The sequence below is a fragment of the Mobula birostris genome, chromosome 6 (assembly GCF_030028105.1).
Source record: "Mobula birostris isolate sMobBir1 chromosome 6, sMobBir1.hap1, whole genome shotgun sequence".
NCBI lineage: Eukaryota > Metazoa > Chordata > Chondrichthyes > Myliobatiformes > Myliobatidae > Mobula > Mobula birostris.
In genome coordinates this window covers 99017063-99036118 of record NC_092375.1, presented here as the reverse complement: position 1 = coordinate 99036118, position 19056 = coordinate 99017063, and the positions used below count along the sequence as shown (strand labels likewise).

Sequence of the window (19056 nt, the reverse complement as noted above, 5' to 3'; positions counted from 1 at the left end):
TAGCAAACAGGTCTAAATAGATCCATTTTTTAAGAAATACATATAAACCTATTGTACAGGGTTCTAGAGGAGGGTGGCTGTCTCTTAATGCAACTGAAATTCAAAGAATGACTTACCAGATCTTGGCTTCAGCCCAAAGGGGGCTGTGGGTGATGCATCAGGAGACAACGTAGGTGTGACTGCGGGAGTCTTCTTCTCATCCTGTAGGTTTTCAAATGACATTAAAAATAAAACTCAGTTCAATTGTCATCATGCAGCTGATGAACTCGGTTCCCTCTACATATGATTTGTTATATAATTCAGGTTATTTAATCAGAACATTTCCAACTGATTATGTGTTCAACAATTCACTGATATTTGGTATCAGAAAACAAATGTGTACACTTTGTAAATACTGTGAGGATTTATCCTTTCCACAGATGCTTTAGCTGAAAATGAAACTTTGCCTTTTTCTGGGATACAGCACTGTTGAACTTCATTTGTGGTGTGAGTAACTTTGAATTCTGAAGTTAAATTGTTAATTAAAACATTGGCAGACGTGTTAAAAATAAATTATATTACTTATTACAATAAAAAGGAAAAGCTAGCTTCAGAAAACTAGCTTGTGAACATGACTTCTAATCTGAAATGAGCTGATTATTTACATTAATTATAAGCAGGATATTCTTAGGGGACCTGAGCTTAAAAATGATAACTTAAGTGATGTAGTAAAGAGTTGATTCCATTTTCCATTGTGCTATTAATGGGTACTGCGAAAAATAGTAATTTTTTGTGGGATCCAGTCAGAGGTTGGGAAGTAATCACACCAGAAAATAGTGAGATATTCTACTTCCAAAGTGAAAATGATATATTCTCTTGATTTTATATCTAGATAATAGATTCTTAAATTTTCAGTAATATTGGAGTTATCAACTCTAATCTACTGGTGGTGGTGGTGGTAGTGGGTAGTGTTGGCGCATGGCCAAGTGGTTAAGGTGCTGGTCTAGTGATCTGGAGGTCGCTAGTTTGAGCCTCAGCTAAGGCAGCGTGTTGTGTCCTTGAGCAAGGCACTTAACCACACATTGCTCTGCGACGACACTGATGCTAAGCTGTATTGGCCCTAGTGTCCTTCCCTTGGACAACCTCAGTGGGTGGAGAGGGGAGGCTTGCAGCATGGGCAACTGCCGGTCTTCCATACAACCTTGCCCAGGCCTGTGCCCTGGAAACCTTCCAAGGTGCAAATCCATGGTCTCACGAGACTAACAGATGCCTATAAAAATTAGTGGGTAATAGTCCTTGGCTGCAGGTGTAACCATTGTTATTTGCATTTCAAATGTAACATCAGCTGAAGTAAAATGTATTAGATATTCAGAATTTTAAATAACTTACACAGAAAAGTTCAGTTAGTCATACTTCAGAGTTACATAGAACATTACAGAACAGTACAGGCCTGCAGCCCACAATGTTGAGAGTTTTTTTTAACCTGCTCTAAGATCAATATCACCCTTCCCTCCTATATAGCCCTCCATTTGTACATCATCCAGGAGTTTCTTAAATGCCGCTCTGTATCTGCCACTTCCACCACCACTGGCAGGGTGTCTCAGACACCCAACACTCTCTGATACAAAGAATGTACTTCTGACATCTCCTTTATACTTTTAACTTTGATTTTAACTATCAAAGTATGTATACTATATACAATCTTGAGATCTGTCTCCTTATTGGAAGCTAAAAATGTCCTGAAAAGAGAATTTAGAGAGCTCGGTAGAAAGGTGAGAAGCAGCACTTCCTGAGTAGTAATTTCTGGATTGCTGCTTGTGCCATGCGCTAGTGAGGGTAGAAACAGGATTATTTGGCAGATTAATGTGTGGCTGAGAAGCTGGGGCGGGACTTCAGGTTCTTGGATCATTGCAATCTCTTCTGGGGGAGGTACGACCTGTTCAAAAGTGATGCGATGCAACTGAACCCAAGGGGAACCAATATTCCCATGGACATGTTTGTTAGAGCTGTTGGGGAGGGTTTAAACTAATTTGACAGGGGGGTGAAAACCGGTGTGAAGGGATTCAGGATAGGTCAGATGGTAAAAAAAGCAAAGATAGCGTGCAGTAAGACTGTCAGGAAGGGCAGGCAGATGATAGGACATAATTGCAACCAGCAGGGTGAGTATCACTGCATTAGGGATGCAGAATCAAAAAGGGTAGCAAATACAGTACTCAAAGTGTTATACTCAATGCACAGAGTGTAAGAAATAAGGTGGATGATCTTGTTACACTACTACAGATTGTCAGGTATGATGTTGTGGCCATCACTGCATCGTGGCTGGAGGATAGTTGTAGTCGGGAGCTGAATGTCCAATAGGAAGGTAGTCTCTGCTGGTAAAAATAATCCCATCAAATCAGTAGAAAGATGTGACGTAGGATTGGAAGATGTTGAATCCTTGTGGGTTGAGTTAAGTAACAGCAAGGATAAAAGGACCTTGATGGCAGTGATATATAGGCCTCTCAAAAGTAGCTGGGGTTTGAACCACAGATCACAACAGGAAGTAGAAAAGGTGTGTCAAAAGGACAAGGTTATGATAGTCATTGGAGATTTTAACATACAGGTCGATTGGGAAAATCAGGTTGGTAATGGATCTCAAGAGAGTGAGTTTGCTGAATGCCTACAAGATGGCTTTTTAGAGCAGTTTGTCACTGAGCCTACTCAGGGAACAGTGATACTGGATTGGGGGTTATGTAATGAACCGGAGGCGGCTAGGAAGCTTAAAGTACAAGAACCCTTAGGAGAAAGTAATCACAATATGACTGAGTTCAACTTGAAATTTGATAGGGAGAAAATAAAATCTGACATAGCAGTAAGGAAAGTTACAATGCTATGAGAGAGGAGTTGGCCAAAGTAAATTGGAAGGAGAAGCTGGCAGGGTTGACAGCGGATTAGCAATGGCGTGAGTTTCTGGGAAAAATGAGGGAGGTGCAATATATATGTATTCCAAAAATGAAGAAATACTCAAATGGCAAAATAGTACAACCGTGGCTGACAAGGGAAGTCAAAGCAAAACAGAGGGCATACAACAAAGCAAAAATTAGCAGGAAGATAGGTCACTGGGAAGCTTTAAAAAAAAACTACAGAGAGCAACTAAAAGAATCATTAGGAGTGAAAAGATGAAATATGAAAGCAAGCTAGCAAACAATATCAAAGTGGATAGTAAAAGTTTTTTCAAGTATGTAAAAAATAAAAGAGAGATGAGAGTGCATATAGGACTGCTAGAAAATAAAGCCAGAGAAATAACGGTGGACAAGGAGATGGGAGATGAACTGAATGAGTATTTTGCATCAGTCCTCAGTGTGGAAGACACTGACAGTATGCCAGGTGTTGAAGGGTGTAAGGGAAGAAAAGTGGGTGCAGTTACTACTACAAGGGAGAAGGTGCTCAAAAAGCTGAAAGACCTAAGGGTACATAAATTACCCAGACTAGATGAACTGCACCCAAGGGTTCTCAAAGAGGTAGCAGTAGAAATTGTGGAGGCATTAGTAATGATCTTCCATAAATCAATGGACTGTGGCATGGTGCCAGAGGATGAGAAAATTGAAAATGTCACTGTAGTCTTTAAGAAAGGAGGGAGGCAGCAGAAAGGGAATTATAGACCAGTTAGCCTAACCTCAGTGGTTGTGAAGATGTTGAAGTCAATTGATAAGGATGAGGTGATGGAGTATTTGGTGACACAGCACAAGATAGGCCAAATGCAGTATGGTTTCCTTAAGGGAAAATCCTGCCTGATGAACCTGTTGGAATTATTTGAGGAGATTACAAGTTGGATAGATAAGGGGGTTGTAGTGGATGTTGTATATTTAGACTTTCAGAAGGCCTTTGACAAGGTGCCACAGATGAGGCTGCTTGCCAATTTAAGAGCCCATGGTATTACAGGAAAGTTACTGGCATGGTTAGAGCACTGGCTGATTAGTAGGAGGCAGTGAGAGGGAATAAAAGGATCCTTGTCCGGTTGGCTGCCAGTGACTAGTAGTGTTCCACAGCGGTTGGTGTTGGGATCACTTTTTTTTTAATGCTGTATATCAATGATTTAGATGATGGAATAGATGGCTTTGTTGCCAAGTTTGCAGATGATATGAAGATTGGTGGAGGGGCAGGTGTTGAGGAAACTGCTAGGCTGCAGAAGGAACTTGACATATTTGGATTTTCTAAATGGGGAGAAAATCCAAAAATCAGAGATGCAAAGGGACTTGGGAGTCCTTGTGCAGAACACCCTAAAGGTTAACTTGCAGGTTGAGTTAGTGGTGAGGAAGGCAAATGCAATGTTAGCATTCATTTCATTTCAAGAGATCTGGAATACAAGAGCAGGGATGTGATGCAGAGGCTTTATGAGCCACTGATGAGGCATCACTTTGACTACGTGAACAGCTTTGAGCTCCTCATCTTAGAAGAGATGTACTGGCATTGGAAAAGGTCCACAGGAGGCTCACAAGGATGATTCCAGAACTGAATGGGTTATCATACATTTTTGTATTGCTATATTTATGCTTTATTCTTCGTTGGTGCAGCTGTAACGAAACCAAATTTCCCTCGGGATTAATAAAGTATATCTATCTATCATATGAAGAACATTTGATGGCTTTGGGTCTGTACTCGCTGGAATTTAGAAGGATGAGGAGGGGATCTCATTGAAACCTTTCGAATGTTGAAATACCTAAACGGAGTAGATGTGGAAAGGATGTTTCCTATCGTGGGGGAGTCCAGGACAAGAGGGCACAGCCTCAAGATAGAGGAGTGTCCATTTAAGACAGAAATGCGGAGAAATTTCTTTAGCTAGAGAGTGGTGAATTTGTGGAATTTGTTACCACAGGCAGCTGTGGAGGTCAGGTTGTTGGGTGTATTTAAGGCAGAACTTGATAGGCTCTTGATTGGACACGGCATCAAAGGTTATGGGGAGAAGGTCCAGGAGTGGAGCTGAGCAGGGGAGAATAAGATCAGCCATGACTGAATGGCAGAGCAGACCCCACGGGCCAAATAGCCTAATTCTGCTCCTATGTCCTATGGACTAAAAAAAAGAAACCCAATAGAACCCATTAAAGTGCAGAAGATGAAAACAAATTGTGCAAACAATGAAAGCAAGCAACTAACATTTAGAACTGAAATTCACGAAAGATTGTCCACAGTCACAATGCCAGTCATCACTGCAGCTGGTCAAGAAGCCTATTACTTGCAGGCCACAGCCTCAGTTCAGCCCAGAAATGAGTAAACTTCACCTAGTTACAAGCTGAACACTGGTCTGTCCCTTGCCTCTAGCCCCAACACCCTGAATATTTCAATCTGGCCTGGTGCTTGAATTGGCCAATCAGTAGGTCGTTCCTCATTGTCAGATCCGGGCCAGCCACTTCGGTCAGCTCTCCGGCCCGGGCCCTGCTGCCTCATTTAGCCCATACTCAACCTTTCCAATTTGGCCAAGAACTTACATCAGTCAAACTTTGACTTGTTCCTCACTCTCGGGCCTGCACCTCACTCCTGCGACTCTGCCGCTTCCAGTTGTCTCCAATTCCACTCTAGCAGGCAAACACTGGCTTGTTTCCCACTCTCAGGCCTGGGTTACACCACTTCGGATTGGCCCATACTTGTCATGTTGCAACTGTAATGCACCTTCGAGACTTCAGTTCACACCACAAAAAATGGCAGCTCGTACAAGCAGTGCAAAAGCTCGATTCCAAAAGGGAAGTTACAAGCTATTGATAGAAATGATCGTTTTTGAGAAAAAATGTGATTAATAAAGGTATTTATAGTTGTTTTGGCTGCCAACAAGTTGTTACTGTGCTTCACCAGCATCACCTTAAAGTGGAAATCACCTTAAAATGATGCACCTTGGGGAAAAATCTCCGGCCGTCCACTCGATGTATGCCTTTTATCAAACAGTTCACCTCCATCAAGCCTCATCTCATCCTCTTTCACTCCAAAGAGAAAAACCCTAACTTACTCAACCTATCTTCATTAGACATCATTTTTGATTTACTTTTTAGCTGGTTGGCACAACAGTGTGAGCCGAAGGGCCTGTTCCTGTGCTGTACTGTTTTATGTTCTATATTCTATAAGGTATGTCCTCCAGTCCAGGCAACATCCAGGTAAATTTCCTCTGTATTTTCTCTAAAGTTATGATGTCCCCATTCATCTTCTACCGTCACTGCACATACCTAGCTACTTGCATTCAACAGCACTGAAAAGCTTTGCGGCTCTCTATCTATGAGACAGTATGTAATGTACAAGTATAGTTAATACACTCAATACCACTTTCAAACACGTTTGACCAAGTAGCTTTGGACATGGTGGTTCCCTATTAGTGTAAGATGATGCTACAATTTCCCATCACTGCTTAGACCAGCAAGCTAACATGCATATGAATTTGTTACCTGCAGGACTAGTCTGCTTTTAAAATTGCTACTTAAACCAAATATTATTTACCTTAACCAAATAAAAATAAGGTGCAGTACAATGCTGGATCAGAATATTTATGCACTTTTTATGGAGTGTGGATGGGTGTGTTCTAAGGGTGGGAAGAAAGGGGGAATTGGTGGCATATGAGGAAGATGGAACAATTTTGTTCTGATTAAACTGTATGAATTAATGCACAACACAACTGGCAGGTGTGTTTACAGATATTTTTAATCTCTCCCTTTCCCAGTGTAGAGTGCTCTCCTGCTTCAAAACAACCACCATTGTCCCTGTACCTAAAAAGACCAAGGTAACGTGTTTGAACGGCTGGCATCCTGCCACACTCACCTCAATAATAAGCAAATGCTTTGAGAGGCTGGTTAAGGACGACATCTGCAGCATGTTACCACCTAAACTGGACTCTCTACAATTCACCTACTGACACAACCGATCGACAGATGACACAACAGTCTCTGCTCTACACACCGTCCTTAAACACCCGGAGAAGAAGGATGCTTATGTGAGAATGCTGTTCTTGGATTACAGTTCAGCATTCAACACCATAATTCCCTTCAGGTTCGACAAGAAACTCAGAGACCTTCAGCCTGCCTTGTGTAGCTGGTTCCTGAACTTCCTGTTAGCTCGCCAGCAGGTGGTAACAGTGGGCTCCCTCAACTCTGCTACTCAACACAGGTGCCCCTCAGGGCTGTGTCCTAAGCCCCCTCCTTTACGCTCTGTATACTCATGACTGTGTCACCATTCACAACTCCAATCTGCTAATTAAATCTGTTAACGACACTGCACTGATTGGCCTAATCTCAAATAATAATGAGGCAGCCTACAGAGAAGAAGTCACCACCCTGATACAGTGGTGTCAAGAAAACAACCTCCCCCTCAATGTTGCAAAAACAAAGGAGGAATGGAGACAGGCTAACCTCTATTGGTGTCAATGGATCTGGGTTTGAGAGAGTGAACAGCTTCAGCATAAACATCACTGAAGATCTCTCGTGGTCTGTACATACCAGCTGTGTGGTGAAAAAAACACAACAGCACCTCTTTCACCTCAGATGGTTGAAGAAGTCTGGTATGGGCCCCCAAATCCTGACCGGCTGTATCACTCACTACCTGGTATGGGAACTGTACTTCCCTCAATTGCAGGACTCTGCAGAGAGTGGTGCGCACAGCCCAGCGCATCTGTAGATGTGAATTTCCCACGGTTCAGGACATTTACAAAAACAGGTGTGTAAATAGGGCCACTGGGGACCCGAGTCACTCCAACCACAATCTATTTCAGCTGCTACCATCCGGGAAGTGGTACCGCAACGTAAAAGCCAGGACCAACAGGCTCCAGGACAGCTTCAGGCCATCAAACTGCTTAATTCATGCTCACACAACTGTATTTCTATGTTATATTGCCTATCCTGTTGTACGCAATATTTATTATAAATTGCTATAAATTGCATATTTAGATGGAGACATAACATAAAGATTTTTACTCCTCATGTATATGAAGGATGTAAGTAATAAAGTCAATTCCATTAAATTCAATTTGTCAGATTTTCTCAAGGGCACTCACCTCATTTTCTGTCTCATTCTTCTCCATACTCTCATTAGTATTCTATGTAGATATCAGAACAGGTGAAAATAAAAGAAAGGAAATACTTTGAACATTCAATTTGGTAACTGATCATATATTGGGAGAGGGAAGATCAAACTTAGATCTCATAACAAGTCACAAGTCACAGATAAAACTGAGTGGAGAATTGCTAGAGCACTAGATGCAAGGGATCACCATCACATTTCACTGTAAATCGTACTCCAATGCAGTCATTGAGAAAGGCCTGCTTTGAGCTCAATGACTCTAAATATTACCCAGCTGATCTGTGGGAGCTCTTTTACTTCAAGGAGGCCTAACACTAACTTGTCAAAGAGTTATAGAGCACTACAGCACAGAAACATGCCTTTCAATCCATCCAATCCCTGCTGGCCTTTCTTGTGCTGAGTCCCTTCTAACTTCACCTGGAGCCTCCATATCTCCCTCATCCAAACTTCTCTTAAATGTTACAACTGAACTCGCATCTATCCTTCTGCTAGCAGCTCAGACCAGACTTGCACCACCTCTGAGAGAAGATCCATCTCAGATTCCCATTAAATATTTCCTCTTTCACCCTAAAGCTATAAACATGAGTTCTTGTCTCACCCAACCTGAGAAAAAGCCTGTAAGAATTCACCCTACCTATACCCCTCATAATTTTCTACACCCCTATAAGATCTTCCCCCATGCATCTGTGCTCCAGTGAATAAAGTCCTAACCTGTTCAACAGTTCCTTATAGCTCACAAGTCAAGTCCCAACAGCATGCTTGTAAATTTTCTCCAGACTCTCTCAAGTTTATTGATATCTTTCCTGTAGGTAGGTGACCAGAAGTGCACACAATATTCCAAATTCTGGTGCACTAGCATCATATAAAACTTCTGCATAACATCCCATCTCCTGTACTCAATGCTCTGATTTATGAAGGCCAATGCGCCAAAAGCACTCTTTATGACACGATGCCACTTTCAAGGAATTATGGGCCTGTACTTGCAGGAGCCACTGTTCTCAGTGACTTACCATTTACAGTGCAAGTCCTACCCTGGCTTACCCTCCCAAAGGGCAGCAGCTCACGCTTGGCTGCATTAAATTCCTTCAGCCCATTTTCAAAGGTCCAATTTAATGTCAGACAAATGTATACAATATACATCCTGAAATGCTTTTTCTTCACAAACATCCACAAAAACAGAGAAGTGCTCCAAAGAACAAACAATGGTTAAACGTAAAAACCCTGAGGTCCCCCCCTCCCTCCCGTGCGTAAGCGGCAGCGAGCAACAGTCGCCCCTCCCCTACAAACAAAATAAGAGCAAGCATCGGCACCACCACCAAGCACTCAAGCGTGAACAAAGCAACAATAGATCACTTTGCAAGCTTTGATAGCTTTTCAAATTGGACATAAATGCTACCTTTGCCAGTGATGTCTGTATTCCCAGAATAAATGCTTGAAAATGCACAACTCTTATTTTATTTAGATACTGCACAGTAACAGGCCCTTCCAATGAGACCCCTGCCACCCAATTACTCCCATAACCTACTGACCTACTAATCCAATCATCTTTGAAATGTGGGAGGAAACTGGAGCACCTGGAGGAAACCCACACAGTCATGGGGCTATCATGCCAGCCGTTCTTTACTAATTGAAAGAGTAGGCTACTTAGCTCCTCAGGCCTGCTTTGTCATCAGTAACTTGTCGTTGATCAGGTTATATCCTCTATTCCACAATCCAGCCTACACCCTCTAATTTTCACCTCCTTGCTTATCTCTAAGACATAGACGTTCAAGTCTCTGTTTCCACTGCCCAGTAAGAAACAAAGACTCATGACCCTGCAAGAGAAAACAAATTTACTTCATTTTTGCTTCAAATGGGTATCCAAAATGGCACCAGTTTGTCGAGATTGCTTAGGATCTTATATTGTTTCCTTGTATGGAACAATTTAATAAGTAAATTATCAACGATGTTAAGTATAAAAGATTTTAAAGTGTCTTGGATCAATTACAGCAAATCCAGTGGAATATGCATCAGAAAATGAAAGAGGCAATTATAAAATAAGGTGACTCTAATGAGAAAGGAGACAAATCAGAAGCACTACAAAGTAAACACTTTTATCGGCTGTCGGATCTTGGATTTCAATGCATTAAATCTTGAAAAATTTTACTGCAGTGTTAAAGATGAATGGGTGCTCAGAAGGTATTTTCTGATTGTGATCAAGCTGAATCTAAACCATTGAGGCACCACTTAATAATAAAAAGAGAGAAGTAACCCACTAGCTTCATTGCAAACAGAGAACTGGCATTAATCCGTCTCTAGAGCCTTGGTAGTTTCAGACACAACTGTTGGAATGGAGTAGAAAATGCATACAAACACTAACCAGCAAGTAACTGCTTAAGATTGTTACACAAATCAGAGTCCAGGTAAACACTGCTGACCTAGTTAATTCAATTCCTTAATAGGACACCTGAATATAATTTCTGTAGAAAATGTAACTCTTGTACCAGGACATTGAAAGAATGGTGAGATTTTGTTTTGCAGGGTGGAGCTGGAAAGCAAAGCAGGAAGCAAGGGCTCAATACAATGAGTTAAAAGTTAGAGGACAGAATATAATAGGAGACTGTACAGATCAGAAATAAATACTGAGAAAACACAGCAAGTCTGTGGCGAGAAAAACACAGGGTTAACATCTGACTGGAGAACTGAGAAAGATAAACGAAAAAGGGAGTTTAAAGTTGCAGAAATAGTAGAGAGAACACATGAAATAGTTGTAGTAGGTAAAATGTGAAAATGGGGCCAGTGGAGAATATCTGCATTGCACCTTGCTAACACAAGGTCACAGTGTACAAATGGAGTCAAACTCACCAGTGGATGATGTATAGCATGAATGGCCAGTTGAGAAACAGAAGAAGCCATTAGTATACTCTGACCTGCCAGGTATGTCCTACTGCCACATTACATAATATCCATTTAAATGCCACATTTGACATAGTCTCACCCTGTTTTGGTCATGTTGATCCTTCCTACCATATTCAATGCAACTTAAAATTGCCCTTTATATCTTTCCTTCCCAGTTCAGTTATGACCTGAAATGTTAACTCTGTTTGTCGGCATGGATGAGTTGGGCTGAAGGGCCTGTTTCTCTGCTGTAAAACTCTCATTCCTCTTTCCACAGATGCTACCTGATTCACATTTTTAAATTTCATAACAGATTTCCAGCATCTGGAGACTTTTCAATTCTTGAGCTCCAGCATGAAGCTTTTGATCACTGCTAACTACTAAATCATTTTAGCACCTGCTTGGACCTCTGCCATTCCAGCCGTTGGGATGCAACTTCAGCTTCGTGCCTTGCTTTCTCCAGCATGATCTCACGCTTTCTCTGAAACTCCAGCTCCACCATGGAACTTCCTTTCTGTAAAGTATGCAACACAGGCCATTAAACATTCAAAATATCCTGTTGAATTTCATATGGCCAAACCGTATGGAGGATTAGCAAATTATTTGCTCATGGCCAGGCATCCAGTCACAACAATGCAACACAACGTCTCCTTTGTCTGTTGGCTGTATTGGGACTCAGTTTGCTCTGCAGCAAACCAAACTGCATTTCACTGGCTAGAAGCTTAGATTGCATGAGGAGAACAGAATTCTCAATGGATCTGGGATTTAGAGGAATTCACTTTCTTTTGTCTATTGAATCCACAATAAATTACATGGAAAAACCTTCTTTAGGGCTGTCACGGTACCCAGCACAAAAATTCATTAATTCAATGAGAATGAAAAATTCACTAATTCAATGAGAAGGAAAAATTCACTGATTCAATGAATAAGTCAACACATACAAAATGCTGGAGGAACTCAGCATCTCTGGAAAAGAGTATAGTTGATGTTTTGGGCCGAGACCCTTCATCAAGACTGTGAAGGGTCTCAGCCCAAAATGTTGACTATACCCTTTTCCATAAAAACACAGAAAAACCTACAACACAAGCCCTTTGGCCCACAAAGCTGTGCCGAACATGTCCTAGCTTCAGAAATTACCTAGGGTTACCCATGGCCCTTTATTTTTCTAAGCCCCATGTACATATCCAGGAGTCTCTTAGAAGACCCTATCGTATCTGGCTCCCCCACTGTCACTGGCAGCCCATTCCACGCATTTACCACAGTCTCGGTAAAAAACTTAGTCTGACATCTCCTCTGTACCTACTACCAAGCACCTTAAAACTGTGCCCTTTTGTGCTAGCCATTTCAGCCCTCGGAAAAAGCCTCTTACTATCCAAGCGATCAATGCCTCCCATCATCTTATACACCTCTATCAGGTCACCTCTCCTCCTCCGTCGTTCCAAGGAGAAAAGGCCGACTTCACTCAGCCTATTCTCATAAGGCATGCTTCCCAATCCATGCAACATCCTCTGCACCCTTTCTATGGTTTCCACATCCTAATTATATTATGGCTCTCTAAATGTTCATAAATCCTGCCTCTCAGCATCTTCTCCATCAACTTACCAACCACTGAAGTAAGACTCATTGGTCTGTAATTTCCTGGGCTATCTCTACCCCTTTTCTTGAATAAGGGAACAACATCCGCAACCCTCCCATCCTCCGGATCCTCTCCTGCCCCCATTGATGATACAAAGATCATCACCAGAGACTCAGCAATCTCCTCCCTTGCCTCCCACAGTAGCCTGGGGTACATCTTGTCCGGTCCCAGTGACTCTTAATATCTACATGCTCAAGATTTTCAGTCTGTTGTAGATCATCCCTACAATCACCAAGGTCCTTTTCTATAGTGAATACTGAAGCATAGTACTCATTAAATACCTCTGCTATCTCTTCTGGTTCCATACACACTTTTCCACTGTCACACTTGATTGGTCCTATTCTCTCACGTCTTATCCTCTAGCTCTTCACATACCTGTAGGATGCCTTAGGATTTTTCTTAATCCTGTCCGCCAAGACCTTCTCATGGCCCATTCTGGCTCTACTAATTTCATTCTTAAGCTCCTTCCTGCTAGCCTTATAATCTTCCAGATCTCTACCATTACCGAGTTTTCTGAACCTTTCGTAAGCTTTTCTTTTCTTCTTGACTAGATTTACAACAGCCTTTCTACATCATGGTTCAAGTACCCGACCATCCTTTCCCTGTCTCATTGGAATGTGTCTATGCAGAACTCCACGCAAATATCCCCTGAACATTTGCCACATTTCTTCCGTACGTTTCCCTGAGAACATCTGTTCCCAATTTATGCTTCCAGGTTTCTGCCTGATAGCCTCATAATTCCCCTTACTCCAATTAAACACTTTCCTAACTTGTCTGTTCCTATCTCTCTCCAATGCTATGGTGAAAGGAGATAGAATTGTGATCACTATCTCCAAAATGCTCTCCCATTGAGAGATCTGACACCTGACCAGGTTCATTTCGCAACCAAAGCAAGTACAGCCTCTCCTGTTGTAGGCTTATCTACACATTGTGTCCAGAAACGTTCTTGAATACACTTAACAAACTCCACCCCATCTAAACCCCTTGCTCTTGGGAGATGCCAGTCAATGTCTGGGAAATTAAAATCTCCCACAACGATAACACTGTTATTATTGCACCTTTCCAGAATCTGTCTCCTTATCTGCTCCTCGATGTCCTTGTTACTACTGGGTGGTCTATAAAAAACACCCAGTGGAGTTATTGACCCCTTCCTACTCCTAACTTCCACCCACAAAGACTCTGTAGACAAACCCTCCATGACTTCCTCCTTTTCTGCAGCCATGACACTATATCTGGTCAATAGTGCCACAATCCCACCTCTTTTGCTTCCCTCCCTGTCCTTTCTGAAACATCTAAAGCCTGGCACTCAAAGTAACCATTCCTGCCCCTGAGGTATCCAAGTCTCTGTAATGGCCACAACATGTTAGCTTCAAGTACTGATACACGCTCTAAGCTCATCTTCTTTGTTCATAATACTCCTTGCATTAAAATAGACAAAGCTCAAACCATCGGTCTCTATCACCCTTCTCTATCACCTGCCTATCCTCCCTCTTGCACTGTCTCCAAGCTTTCTCTATTTGTGAGCCAACTGCCTCTTTCTCCATCTCTTCAGTTAGGTTCCCACCCCCCAGCAATTCTAGTTTAAAATCTCCCCGGTAGCCTTAGCAAACCTCCCCGCCAGGATTTGGTCCCCCTGGGATCAGGTGCAACCTGTTTTTTTTGTACAGGTCACACCTGCACCAAAAGAGGTCCCAATGATGCTGAAATCTGAATCCCTGCCCCCTGCTCCAATCCCTCAGCCACGCCTTTATCCTCCACCTCATTTTATTCCTATACTCCGTCATGTGACACAGGCAGTAATCCTGAGATCACCACCTTTGTGGTCCTGCTTCTCAATTTCCTTCCAAACTCTCTGTAGTCTGTTTTCAGGACCTCCTCCCATTTCCTCCCTATGTTGCTGGTACCAATATGTACCACGACCTCTGGCTGTTCACCTACCCACTTCAGGATATCATGAACGCGGTCAGAAACATCCCGGACCCTGGCATCTGGGAGGCAAACTACCATCTGTGTTTCTTTCCTGTGTCCACAGAATCACCTGTCTGACCCTCTATCTATAGAGTTCCCTATTACTGCTGCCATCCTCTTCCTTTCCCTACCCTTCTGAGCCACAGAGCCTCTGTTGCTTCCCCCAGGTAGGCTGTCCCTCCCAACAGTACTCAAACAGGAGTACTTATTGTTAAGGGGGACAGACACAGGGGTACTCTCTAGTATCTGACTCTTGCCCTTCCCTCTCCTGACTGTTACCCACTTATCTGTCTCCAAGGCCCCGGTGTGAAAACCTGCCTGTAGCTCCTATCTATCACCTCCTCACTCTCCCTGACCAGACGAAGGTCATTGAACTGCATCTCCAGTTCCCTAACGCGGTCCCTAAGGAGCTGCAGTTTGATGCACCTGGTGCAGATGTGCCTGTCCAGGAGGCTGGGTCTCCAGGATTTCCCACATCTGACACCGAGTACAGAACACTGGCCTCACACATGTACTTCCTGTCTGTATTCTACACAGGCAACCTACCTCGCCTTGACCAGTTTTCGCTGAAGCCCCGCTGAACCAAAGCCCTCCTACTCTGCCTCCCTCTACTCCGTCGCCTGTTCCTCGAACACCCCCTCTATAAAGCCGTCTCCTTTTAAACTCTTCTCGCTGTTCTAACTGGCTGATGTCCACGTGCTTGCGCAGTCTTGCCTTGATCAAACCGCTGAAGAAATAACTGTCTCCTTTTAAACTCTTCTCGCTGTTCTAACTGGCTGATGTCCACATGGTTCATATCCCCTAATTACCTACTTGTTCATATGTTTTTAAGTGTTTCTTAAAGACTACGAATGTGTCTACTTCCTCCACTTCTCCTGACAGTACATTCCAAGCGAGCCACTCTGTGTAAAAGGACCTGTCTCACAGGACTCCTTCGAACTAACCCCTTCCACAACTCACACATGCCTTAATGCAATGCCCTCTTGTACTTGGCAATTACACCCGGTGGGGAAAAAGACTATCTACTCTATCTATATTTTTCATAATTTTATAAAATTATATCAGGTCTCTCCTCAGCCTCTCAATGTCTGGCTGATACCTTTAATCCAGGCAACAGTCTGGTAAACCTCTTCTGCACCATCTTCAAAGTCTTCACATTCATCCTGTGCAGCCAGAACTGCACCAAATATTGCAAATGTGGATGAAGTTTAATACAGCTAGAAAATCACTTCCCAGCTTTTATACTCAAGTGTCCTGACTGATGAAGGCAAGTATGCCGTAACACCATCTTTACCACATTATCTACTTGTGTTAAGCAATTTCATGTGAATAAGGAAATCTTCTCTCTGTGTACAGCTAGATGAAGTGATACCATACATAATACATAGAAACACAGCAAACTCAAGTTTAACAAACTGACTTACTCACCAACATAATGAACTGCTTGCTAAATAAATATGCAGTCCTACAATACAGCTTGTTGCTGACAGAGGTTCAGGATGAATACAGCTTCAGGAAAAGTTAAGTAATAGGCAAGGGAAAGTGTGCATCCGTGGTAAAGTAATTTCAATCCAATGATAATGTACATCATTAGTATTCATTCTCATTCCACATACAAATTCCACCATGCACATTTCAAATGGAAACTACATGCAAACTTATTCCACAAACCTGATCTCACTGTGGACAAGATGTGTATGTTGATGTATAATATTAATGGTATTAGAGACTGGTGGCATTGAAAGCCCATTTTTCTTCAACTACACATTGACCTTAGTTGGCCTGTGTATTTGACGTCTCCGGGCCTGCTCATCCGGATGGGGGAGGGAATCTTAATGAAACATAAATATTGAAATACCCAGACACAGTGGACATTGAAAGGATGTTTCCACTAGTAGGAGAGTCTAGGATCTGAGGGCACAGCTTCAAAATAAAGGGACATTCCTTTATATCTAAGAGGATAAGGAATTTCTTCAGCCAGAGGGTGAAGAGAATCTGTGGGATTTATTGCCATAGAGGGCTGTGGAGATCTAGTAATAGCGTATATTTAAGGCAGAGATGAACTATTAAAGGAGTTAAAGGTAACAGGAAGGTGGTGTGAAAATGGGGTTGAAAAAAATCAGCCATGATTGAAGAAATGAGTAGACATAATGGACCAAATGGCCAAAATTTGCTCCTATATCTCCTAAATACCAGTATGTTGCCAGTTGGCCGGATTCTGTTTGAGATACAAAACAGTTCTCAGGAACAGAACCCTGCCATAACCTGGTGAGGGCTTGAAGTCATGACACAATAGCAGATTATTCAACTGCGTTAGGCATTTTAGTTGCACTGTATTTCATCCTTATTCAGGTATAATACTGGACAGAAATTAGTAGGAGATATTCTAGATAATTCCTAAAGTCAGCTAAACTAATGATAACAGTTGAAGCGTTCCAACCACTATCAACACAATTTTTGCAAAGCATGACACTGGGAATAGTGGGTGCATAGAGGCTTTGAGTTCCCATACATTCCGATTACTGCTATGTGGTATCAATATTAATGCTAATTTATTCTGTACTTTATTCCATCAATAAGAGATCATATTCTTCTTGCTCACCTGGTAACTGGAGATCTTCGCTGAAAGGTAAATGCTTGGTGTCTCATCACTGCAATAAAACAAAACAAAACAATGTTAGCTGTGGTATCTGAATTAAAACTAGGGGCCTCAAAACATAATACAGTAGAACAAAATGACACATGCTACATCAAACTATAGAACAAAATTTAAGATCACATTCCATGAATTTTAATCACAGTGGGAGTTTATAAGATTATGTCATTCAGCTGCTATCCTTTGCCCAGGGTGTCAAAATGTCTAGGAGGCATGTGTTCAAGGTGGTGGGGGGGGGGAGGGGTGCAAGTTAAAAGGAGGTGTGTGTGGCAATTTTTTTTAAAATACAAAAAGCAGTGGGTGCCTGGAATACACTGTCAGGGCTGGCGATGGAAGCAGATATTTAGTCAATTGTCAAGATCAGCATTTACGGCCCTTCCCCCATTTGCTCCTAAATTGAAATTGAAGCAAAAAACTACTACAGAAGAAAATCTGATACAAAAGCAGGAGATGCTGAGGCACCGAGCAGGTCAGGTAATGTCTGCTTTGTTTTTGTCTTTGAACTGACTGACTTGTTGGGCCACTTCAGGGATCAGCTAGGAATCAACTACTTTGGAGTCACATTGAGGCATATTAGGAAGGTTGAAGGGTCTTTGTGTCTCATACTGGTTTTTAAACAAGCCAATTGTTTTCTGGTTATTTTACCACTGATTATTAACTGTACTAAAAATTAAGGATGGGATGTGAATTTATCTCTCCGCATTGTTCATGCAAGCTTCTAGATTACAAGCCCTGTAATTTTAACCACTGAATCTTCTGAGTCCTCGTATACGCACCCACAATGCAAGTGGAAAAGAAAGTTCCAAGATTTAGATCCATTAGTGGTGATACACTGGCAATATATTTACAGGAAACATAGGCATTGGTGATCCAACCAATTATTTCTTTTGACATCTAGTTGGGAGAGATTGTGGATTTGGAGAAGCCTTAGTGGCTACACTGCAGCCACTGGGCACTGGTGCTGGCAGGAATGCAACTGTAGGGTGAGTGGTGTGTGGAAAACCAACCAAGTGGACAGTGTTGCCTTGGATGGTGATAAGCTTTTTAGAGGTTGTTGGATTTGTACTCACAGTCGAGCAGTACGTGTACCATCATACTCTTGATCTGTGCCTTGTAGGTGGTGAAAAGAATTGGAGTGACAAGAAGCAAGTTACTCACAAGATACCCAGCCTCTTACTGCTCTCGTGGCCACTAATAAGGTTGGCCCCAATACATTCCTTGTCAATTAATGGCCTACCCCAACTGTGTTATGCCCTAAGTATGATACTATCACAATGGATACAATACTCTTGAACACAAACAAGTCATGATGTGCAGACGTCACTGACGTACTGTACATAATACAATTTATATAAAGGTTAGAATCAGCCAACCACAATAATCAGAACAAAAACAAGCCATAACTAAAAAGAGTACTTAAGCAAATGTACAGTGCATAATTATTTTTAATAATTAATTTTGGCAATCTGTAAAACAAAAGAAAAGTATCTAAAATATCAAAGGAGATGACCAGTTAATTTAATCGTGTAAAAACAAAGTCAAAGTTTCAAGCTATCCATGTATATTAACAACCTAGATGTGAATGTAGGAGCAATGATTAGTAAGTCTGCAGATGACTACCACTTGGTGGTGTTGTAGAAGGTGAGGGGGACATGTTAGGCAACGGAAGGATATTGAAGGTAGATTGAACAACAGGCAGATGGAATTTAATACTGATCAATGTGAAATGAATCAGTTCACAGTTTTTAATAAGAGTAGTGCTTGTACCATTCCTTGCTGGACCCGAGTGAATATTAAGGAATACGGGAACCTTGCATGCAAGTCCAAAGATCTCTGAAAGTAGTAGCACAGGGTGGTGAAAATGCAATATCAAATGTTTGCGTTCATTAGCAAGGCACAGAATACAAGA

The 19056-nt window shown here is 42.0% G+C and overlaps 1 protein-coding gene across 14 annotated transcripts in view; it reads right to left on the bottom strand.

Annotated features, from left to right (window-relative positions):
* The window catches only part of lrch1 (leucine-rich repeats and calponin homology (CH) domain containing 1), a 397317-nt gene that overhangs the window by 115732 nt on the left and 262529 nt on the right, over window positions 1-19056 (bottom strand). For 13 of the 14 annotated variants that reach the window (XR_011886381.1, XR_011886379.1, XR_011886383.1 and 10 more), the window contains 4 exons: window positions 17094-17142; window positions 11285-11401; window positions 7985-8026; window positions 117-201 (listed from right to left, as the gene is read on the bottom strand). Coding sequence is in view for 8 of the 14 variants with exons in the window: in XM_072260925.1 (XP_072117026.1) it covers window positions 117-201; window positions 7985-8026; window positions 11285-11401; window positions 17094-17142 (293 nt within the window). In the remaining 6 variants the exon portion in view is untranslated. The remainder of the gene's footprint in view (window positions 1-116; window positions 202-7984; window positions 8027-11284; window positions 11402-17093; window positions 17143-19056) is intronic. The other variant, XR_011886380.1, reaches the window with a different exon arrangement.